The sequence below is a fragment of the Bombus fervidus genome, chromosome 11 (assembly GCF_041682495.2).
Source record: "Bombus fervidus isolate BK054 chromosome 11, iyBomFerv1, whole genome shotgun sequence".
NCBI classification, from domain to species: domain Eukaryota; kingdom Metazoa; phylum Arthropoda; class Insecta; order Hymenoptera; family Apidae; genus Bombus; species Bombus fervidus.
In genome coordinates, this window is record NC_091527.1 from 8999051 (window position 1) to 9008937 (window position 9887).

A 9887-nucleotide genomic window follows, 5' to 3' on the forward strand; every position below is an offset into this window, starting at 1 on the left:
CGTAGTTTCTTTTCGGGAAATTTATATTTGCAAATTATTTTCTTTCCTATACAAGTGTAATATAGAAATATTTTTTGATTACTATTACATATTCCTTTTTATAGATGACAGGGATGTACGATAAAGATAATAAAGATTGCTAAGTCCTAACTTCTGGTTTCTATTATCTATGTATGTGAGCTTGTAGGTATGGGATGAAGGAAAGTGCGCGGGAATGCAATTAATTCAATATCGACATATTATTTTTTAGTTTCATATTTTGTTGGAAAGATAGATTTATTTCTTTTTGAATGTTAAAATTTAGAAAATTTCTATACATGTATAGAATGTTACTCTTCTCTTAAATTGATTCTTTACGAAGAGAGCTTAGAACAAGGGTTGTCATGACAAACGATAGCAACAACATATAGATGAATGTAAAGTGTTGTTCGGACGTAAAAATAAAACATACCTGTGAATTATGTACTAACGTACTCTTGTAGATTAACAATGGCTAATAATATTCTTAGTAATGGTCGCATTCAACAACAAGCGACTGTCTCGCAACGATTAAGAAATGATAAGGGGAAAAAAGGTATTTCTTTGCATAGTACTACTTAAAGACTATACATATTGTGTAAAATTTTGGTTATGTAGTATTAGCAAATACGTTATATATACATATATATATGTATATATACAATTTGAGTGATAATATTCGATAAAAGTTAAATTAGAATCGTGGTTTTTAAAAAGATAAGAACCCTTGTAACATGTCAATGAAATTGAAATTTTGAGTTCTACGACAATGAGATAACAGAAAATAAATTTTCTGTGAACGGTTATCGTGGTCATTAATATTTTGAATTTTAAAAAGATAGATATTTTACAAGGGAGATTAAAAGATATTCTTTGTACTGGGATACATATGTATATATGTTTAATGCTTTTTCAATTTCGCGATATAATTTTATATTCTTCTTGTAATTGAATTAGCGCTAGAAATATCAGCGATAGAGAGTAACAATTGGTTGTTGCATCGACATTATACGCGACACGAGTATAAAACTTGTAAAATATTGATCGATCAGGAACTGACAAGATCAAACGGGTATAATGAGTACGCGAATTATTTGAAAGTAAGCAAAATTTTTACATCTACATATTTTAATCGATCGATATTTTAATATCGAAATTTTTATTTTTTCAATTTTTATAGGGCTTAATACTGAGGCGAGAAGGAAAAATTCAAGACTCGTTAAGTTGCTTTCAAGCCGCCTATAACGTCAATTCAACGAACGTTAATAACGTGAAGCAGATAGCCAAGTCGTTGTAAGTAAAGGAAATTTGATTCCAGTTACGCTGTTCGAGAACGAGATCAGATTTAGATAGTAGTGAGGCATTATTCAATTTAATTAAGTTGTAATGTCTGTTGTTCTATTTGAAATAAAATGATTTCAAATAACAATTTTTCTGATATTTTTATTAAGATACGAGCAATATATATTTGAAAGTTATTGGAAGTTTGCGAATAAATTTTCATTCCAAGAGTAACTTTACCAAAGAAAAAGAATCAAAATGAATAAAATCGCGATTATTATTTATGATTAGAATATTATTATCCGTACGTTATCGAGTTCTCCGAAGACATAGAAAATAAAGACTAACTTTTTTAAATGTGTCATTCTTACTAATATTGTTGAACAGTTTAATAATGGGCAGTCACAAACGCGCAGTCGACGCATACTTGGAGGCTGAGAAAATATTAAATATACCAGACTGGGAAATTTATTTTAGCCTAGGTATGTATTAACTGCATTATAATAAACCTTCTAAATATAAATATATAATTATTTTATTTATTGATAATACAATAGGAAGACTATAAAGTTTTTAAAAGTTTTTAATTATTGTTCATGAATATTGTCAATAATAAGTCATTTTGCACAGAATTAATAATTTATTAATAAAAAATTTATTAATAAAAAATTCATAGAATCGTGTCTTATTTTTTCTAGGCGAATGTTATACGAAGATGAATCAACTGTATGAAGCGAAAAAGCATTTAAAAAGATCGATCGAGTTAACGAAAAATGAATTGCCATACATTGCTCTCGCGAAAATGTGTCTCCTCGAAGATCATGTTACAGAGGCACAGAATGCTTATACGGCTGCTCTTAGGTATGTATATGTATGTACAATTGTCTTTTCACTGTTATTTTTTATTTTAATGTATTTTATAATAAACTTCCTCCTGACTTCATAAACAAGTTGCGCGTGCAGATTTAATTCCAGCGTTGCAAGACTGCGGGTTCGAATGTTCTTGTTTACGATATACTCCAGAGTATTATATTCTACCTCTTGTTGCAAACTCTAACTATAGAGATCTCAAATTAAAAAAGATGCAAAGTAAACAGCAACAACGTAAGCAGATAATTTATCACGACGTTGATTAACATTATATTTTCTTGACTTTCCTGATATTGATATGTTAGTATAAATTATCGATCAAATATTTAAGACTATATCCCATTGAATCGAATAAATTATTCTATGAAAATTGTTGAAACAAAAAAATATAGCTTGATTTTTTACTTAAAATAATTGATTCAGTATTATACAATTTTTATTGTTGTAGATATTAGATTTCTTTCTTTAAAAATAAAAAGATACAAGATATTAAAACAGATTGTTTCAAACACACAGACGCACACGATTTTGCTTTTATTTGCTTCATCTCTAGAATTTAAAAATTGCGTCATTTCGAACTCTACTAGAAAAGATTCTAAAATATTCGGGTGACCTAATTCTAATAATCGAATTATCGCGTAATCGAGAGATAAAAATTCATTACTTGAGAAAAATCTTATCAACGAATAATCAGAGAATTTTTAGAAATACTGTTTTTTACGTTGTCATTCATCTGTTTACTTTATTTCCTTTCAGTGGAAATCCCGAAAGCATAGAAGCCGCAACTGAATTAGGACTCCTCTACCTTAAAATTGGCGATGTTCAACGAGCATTCCAACAATTTGGCACTGCAGTCGCTCATTCTCCAAATTGTACGAGAGCAATTCTACCGATAGCCTTTATAATCCAAGTGAGTACATTACTTTCGAAGCATACGGGTATAGGTAATGGCAGCTATTGGATTTCAAATAGAGGAGAAATTGTTTCAACATTGATGAACACTCTTACCCGGACTTTCTATTTCATTTTTCTTTGTTTTATAAAAGTTACGATATAAAAGTTATCGATAATAAATATTCGGTTTGTATTTTGCATATTAAGTTATGGATTTAACAAAAAGTATTTGAGGATGAGAATTCTGTTTTTCTAGGAAACTTAATGAGAGAACTTAGTCAAGAATTTCGTTTTTATTTTCTTGAAAGTATAAGTAACAACCTTAATTAGAGATTCTATAGTAAGCTTTTTGTACCAAGTAAGCTTTATTTTCATTTATTTCCAATTTATTCGTTCTTGTATCAACGTGCGGGTAAATTCGTCAGAACAAAATAAACTATCGTAGAACAAGACCGTTGCTTAGGGACGAAGCAGTCGTTCTGGTGTAAAGCACGCGTAATATTTCAATAATGTACTTAAAGAATTTAATTAGAGATACGCGGTGCTTTGGAATTTCCATTGTTTGACAGACTAAAACGTTCACTATTTAGAATCACCAAGAGTACGATGTTGCGCTGTCGAAGTACAAGTTGGCAGCGCAATCGATTCCAGAATCGTACGCTTTATGGAATAACGTCGGAATGTGCTTTTACGGCAAGCAGAAATTCGTTGCCGTAAGTATATTCGGATAAATTTATTCGTCTGCATAATTTTTGTCTTGATGTTTGTTACCACCATTATTGTACACGCTTGTAACACAATGTAAGTTATTTAAGTTTAAAGAGAAGTTAAGGAAAGTTGACTATAGTCACGTTCAACGATATTATATTGCACAAAGTTGAAAAAGTAAACAACGAAAAGAACAAAGACACTTTGAAAAAGAAGAAATAGCATCGTGACACGTGATACTATCTGCACTCTACTGGAACACAATTCATTACGTTCCTAGAAAATAGAAAAAGAGACAAATACAACAATTTTTCCCTGAGAACACAGCAAATTGCAAACTGGCATGGACTTTATTCACGACAAGGCGAATCCGTGCACGCTGCCGATTTAATGATGATAATCAATTTAAGGCTCATTAAAGGGGATGGTGCTCACGCGAGGCGGCGTCTCAGAATGACGGCCGGGACGCACTTGCGACTCATAATCAGAGGAACTCAATTAAGAGACAAGACTTGTAATGCACCGCTGTAGCCGAAGCGGGAGCAAATTGGTAAATGCGTATTCTATGCTAGGCTATCTTCTAATGCAAAATCTAGGCCACCGTCGAGAAAGCAAATTAAAACCTATTATACCTAATTGAAATGAGAAAAAAACTACACTTCTAATTCCCTCGGAGAATGTTGCATGAAGTATATAAGTAACTACTTTCTCCTTTAATTTATCGGACAAAAGTTTGGAAAGCAATATTTACTGTAGTCGACCTCTTTTTCTTTCAATTGTTTGTCACGGAGAAGTATCCTGTTCATCAAAGCCTTCAATTAAAGTAGTTTAATAAATAGAATCAACCTGTGGATGTTATTAAATGTTTCTACGACAGTAACGGAGACTTTTGGATCCAATGATTAAAATTCAGGAAGTAGTGTGCATGGAACACAAATTTCTTAATCTGCTTCACTGTTATTCTACTGGACGTAGTTAGTAAGCCAAGATTTCAAAATTAAGTGGATTAAATTTAAAGCTTAGCTTCAATTACCTTGTCGTCGATAAAAAGTTCGAGAATGGGAAACGATCTCCTACAAGATGAGAAAACGAAAGTATGCTAGATCACGCGTTTCCCTCATTGGAGGGATCAATTTTTATTGTCTTCTTATGGCATCGAATCTTCTATCATGTTTTAAATAATCAAGAAAATTCGAAGAACGTTCCTCGGAATTCGATTTTCAATCTCGACAATCAATTTCCATTATCATTTCGTTAGCTATGTGTTAGCTATGTGTCAATCGCTTTATAATACCCTTGCACAATATTTGCTTCGTCTGATTTACTCTCGCACTTGCAATTTATTGATTGTGTCGTCGTAATAGTCAGTCAATCGGCTTAACGCTCTAATTACTTCCAGGCAATTAGCTGCTTGAAGAGAGCTCACTACCTCAATTCTATGGCCTTTCTGCCCGCCTATAATTTGGGTATGGTTTTTCTGACCACTGGCCAACCAGCCTCAGCCGCAATTTATTTGTGTGCTGCAGTTAGCGCGGATCCTAAAAATCCAATGCCGTATCTCTTGCTTGGACGTAAGATTTCTTATATAGATATTTTGAAGAAGTATTTTAATTACAGACATAATTTCGGTAATGTTATAACCAATTGGATAGCATCTCTTTAAAGAGAACCATAGATTATTTTGACTCTACGTTTTCGTAAAACATTTTATCGCGTACAAATTGATACGAATTTACGTGACAAGCACAACGAGTACACTCAAAGTTGCCTTTTGATTTCGAATTCATCTTATTTAAATTTTTCCACGTTCACTGCTGTTCTTTTTAATTTTATAAATACAATTTAATTTAATTTAATTTAGTATGCGGGAGATATGGGATTTTGTAAATTTTCTACGATGAGAAGAGCATAGATTTCGACGATAATATATGTTTAACGATATAATATGTTTCTACGATACTATTTACAAAAAATGCTGGAGAAATGACAGTGTTCTTTCAATGATAAAATACAACCTACTGTCATTGTCACTGTGTCATTGTCGCATAAGAAATTCTAACGACATTCGTTCCGTTTCTTCTTCCATCGTTGTCAGTCAACGCGGCAATGAACGATGGTAATAAAAAAGCGGAATTCTTTATTACTTTAGTCGCTCTAAAACGTCTGGAGGATCTGGAGGGTGCGGAGAAAGTGTTGCAGAAAGCTCATGCTCTTTCACCGCAAGATCCCCTGGTATTAATCAATTATGCGATAATATTGGAGGCACAGGGTAAGGGGAATATCGCGGCTGAATTTTTAACAGCGCTAAATGATATTACGGCTGTGATTGACGTAGACGTGCAGGCAAGTGTTTTCAACAGGATTAGAGAGAACGAGAGAACCGTTCCGCGTTAATTTCGCCCTCTCCTTTTCATCTGTTATGGCAGATAACGCAGACTGCGAAGAAATTGTCAACGAAAATACAACAGGAAACGGCAAGCAGTAAACAGGAGGAGGAGCTAAGGATGCTAAATTCGGATGAAGTTTAAACCGCTGCATTTGCTTATTTGAATATAAAGAATCTACCTCAAAAGTAGTTAGTTTGACACTTGTTAATAGACTTCACAGTGTATGTACTACCGATGATGTAGCCTGAACTTTCTATTCGTACTTCATATTTCATTTTACATATAAATAATATTACGAATTTCGATTGTACAGTAAATATAAATTATTAAACAAAAATGTAACTAAATCAGCTGAGAATTAAACACACATAAATAGAAACGTGCAGACTGAAAATGTATACGAATAAATTAAATATAAAGTATTTATTCGGCTGAGAGACGAGGCTCTAAGTTTTAAGATACAATTTTTCCATTTTTATTCTCGATACACCTTTAAGTTCAACTAAGTTTGTTTTCTTTTTTTATTCATTATGGATCCTTGTTGGCTCTGAATATCCTGACGTTTATTCGTGCTCGTTTAACACTCCACGTGCCAAGGAGAGCTAGTTTTTTCATTTAAGTTTCTCCGAGTGACTATGCTACATTAACTCGTAACACTCGTTACGTCCCCAATGGGTACCGTTTCGAAAGTACCAAGGATTAACGGAAGGATAATATATGAAGGCTAGTAGAAAGGAGAACATATTGATGAAACGATATTGTTTCTTTCGCTACTTACCGTACAGATTATCGGCTCGCACCTTTTTGATACCATATTCTCCGTTAAGTTCCACTCTCACTCTCTCTGTTCATAACGTTATTTCGTTGAATTGAAATTCTGAAATAAGCATATTAGGGAACTAATTAAACTGTGCTTTGGTTAATCGCCTGTATACTATGTAAAACAAGTTGTTTCAATTTTGTTGACGACTTATCACACACTGTACCAAGTTTGCATAGTTAGAGGGAAACGGTTGTATATCTCGATTAGAAGTTTTCTTTCGAGTTCGTGTACATAATTGCATGATATTTGATGCTCGATGCCCGCGCTCGTTAAAGTTACATATTTTAATACGTCGTATAACGTTACACGTTGATTTATGCTTATCCGCACAGCAATTAAGTGGATAAAATGCTAAAAGTTTGAAGATCCTAAAAATTTGTTGTTGTCTTCCAAATACCGTAATGTAGAACAAATAGAGTAACGTTAGAGATATTTCATCCGTTCAAATATTATCTTTCGGAAAAGCAGGAAACGAAAGAAGTCGCGTCTTACAGGTAGTTGTACGAGCGTCCAAGCATATTGCATAATAAACTTCTGTCGTGTATTTTACATGCCTGTTTACTCGGGTGAAAATCGAAGGAGAATCGTATATTTGAAAACTTTGTGTCTCTCGGGATCGAGATTTGCATCGAGGAAAGTACTTTTAAATTTAGAGAGACAAGACTATCTTCTGACAACCAAACATCCCTAATTCTAGACATAATTATAGTAAATGATAGTTCAATTTTATCTTTATAATATTCTGTGGCGACCTACATTCGCTATCGGAGAAATTTACGTCAATACATCTCCTCTAACTTAGCCTTCTCTCCATCCTCAGACAAAGCACATTTTTTTTATCGTCTATTTCTCATCGTAAAACCATTGGCTTATGATGAATATTCTTGTACATCGCTTTACAAACGAGGTACAAGTGATCGTTTAATAATAATTAAAAAATAACGAGAGCTTCGAACGAACGAAGTACGTACTTCATAATTTTGTAATAGGCTGAAGAATTTTTGAGTAGTCTTAAACGAAAACGAACAATGGGATGAAAAATTCACCTCATAAATAGTGTTACGCGTTACTTTTATTATTTTAACTTCAAACGACTAGAACTAATTAATGTCTTCGACAGAATAAGTCAGAATAGTTTAAACATTATCTAGGAGGGAGAAAAGCTGGCGCATACGGTTCCAATGCGAATAATTGATTTAAATCCTTTCGAAAGGAAACGTGTACGAAAGACGAGTGATGGAACGTTAATGAAAGACGAGTATTCTGCTCGCGAATTGTATTTCTCGCTATCGATGCGACGAGAGAGAATTCAATTAGTAAAGACGATGCAGAACGATACAACGCTAGAAGATAAAACCAATGAATTTTCCTTTATTGCGATAAACGGTGCGCCATGTATTTGTAATTCTGATACGTGGACGAAGAACACGGATCTAGATACGATTGTAGGTATAATTATTTCCTGAAAAACAGAAGTTCCGAGGGACGAGAAAGTTTTTGATTTCTTTCGTGCGTCTCCTACCTCCATTGTTGATCGTTGTCGCTTTAATCGAGTTTTAAACGAAAAACTTTGTCTGGAAATGATCGCTCGAGTTGCACAATGAACGATAATTAACGTGTTTATGCTATATAAAATATTCGTTATTTTATGGAAAATATAGAAAATGTGTTACACGTATGGTTGGATGGATTGTGCGGTATATAATATATAAAACATATTTAATTATTTATTTAATTACATGGAACATATTTAATTATTATGGAACATACGTGGAATATATTAATGGCTTGCACGTGCTGAGCTTGAATATCATCCCAGGATTATCAAGCGACATAGAGCGAACGAACAAAGTAATAGAATGATAGAAAGAGGAAAAGCTCTTGGGAACGACGAATAAAAGGGGAACACGTACCGTAGCTGTACTCTGCAGACACCAAAAGCACTACTTTATCTCGCAACAACCATACGACCAAGTTTAACGGCTATTTTATCGCTTTTCTTTTAACAGAACAAACTATATACCCTAAAACTAGAGTCCGCCAAGAGGATAACGATCGTGCTTTACTTCAATCGCATGACGTTTCTTTCTAATCGTAATTGACTACGTTATGTAAGGAGAATCATGTTCTTGGCAACTTTGAGACACTGATGAAGAATCTAAATTAAACGCATCACGATAAAATGAAGTTTTAAAACTAATTATACGGAAATTAAATGAAGTTAATCATGAATTGGGAGGATATTAAAGTTGGGAATGTGCATAAATTCTGTGCACAGAATTTTTAATTACGAAATAAAGATATTTTTTATAAGAGAAAAGAATATTACCGAGAAAAACATGCGAATGTTGCAAATTAGTGTAAAAATAAAAAATAGTAATAATTCTTTCGTGAATTTCCTCGTTGCTTTCGAAATATTTAAAATGAAAAAGAAATGCTACAATATTGCAATCAGTCGACACTAGTTCGGCAAGTTTTATATTCTTCGAAGCATTCTTCTCGTCGATAGATTAACAATAATAGATATACATCGAGCAACTGAGTTACTCATTTCTAAAAGTCATCTAAAAGTGTCATCTAAAAGATGCAATTTCTTAAAATATTAGTCATTCGATGGTCCTCTTTTATATACATAAATTTGTTCATATTCCGAATATTCATAGTGCAATAGAGAAAGCTCGAGAAGGGAGTGATGATTTACATAATTGACTATCCGCGTGTACGAATGTAATGCGGTTTGCTCTACGGTTTTGATTATGTCAGCCGTCGCGCCACACCATTCGTACATGGCATACATATGTATTTACTTGCACGTCACTTGAGATATAAAATCGATTTAATCTTCTAATTATTTTCCAGTAATTAACTATTTGTCTCCGATTTTGCAATCGTTTCAACAAATTCGT

At 33.1% G+C, this 9887-nt stretch overlaps 1 protein-coding gene across 3 annotated transcripts; it reads left to right on the forward strand.

Annotated features, from left to right (window-relative positions):
• Nucleotides 1-5: 5 nt before the first annotated feature.
• Nucleotides 6-6584, forward strand: Bbs4 (Bardet-Biedl syndrome 4). 3 transcript variants are annotated; one of them, XM_072013202.1, is made up of 9 exons: nt 6-574; nt 976-1118; nt 1199-1311; nt 1687-1781; nt 1998-2160; nt 2926-3079; nt 3654-3776; nt 5171-5342; nt 5921-6584. In XM_072013202.1, the coding sequence occupies exons 1-9, from the start codon at nt 490-492 to the stop codon at nt 6163-6165; spliced, it is 1293 nt and encodes a 430-aa protein (XP_071869303.1). In that variant the 5' UTR covers nt 6-489; the 3' UTR covers nt 6166-6584. The 3 variants fall into 3 exon arrangements, with proteins under 3 accessions (XP_071869303.1, XP_071869305.1, XP_071869306.1); XM_072013204.1 differs by lacking the exon at nt 3654-3776; XM_072013205.1 differs by lacking the exon at nt 976-1118.
• Nucleotides 6585-9887: the final 3303 nt, after the last annotated feature.

Bases quoted from the DNA above. Each gene is read 5' to 3' on its own strand.
- Bbs4 (XM_072013202.1), top strand. From the start codon at position 490: ATGGCTAATAATATTCTTAGTAATGGTCGCATTCAACAACAAGCGACT. The intron at 1,119-1,198 runs GTAAGCAAAATT...CAATTTTTATAG, and splicing joins AGTACGCGAATTATTTGAAA to GGCTTAATACTGAGGCGAGA. The intron at 2,161-2,925 runs GTATGTATATGT...ATTTCCTTTCAG, and splicing joins GCTTATACGGCTGCTCTTAG to TGGAAATCCCGAAAGCATAG.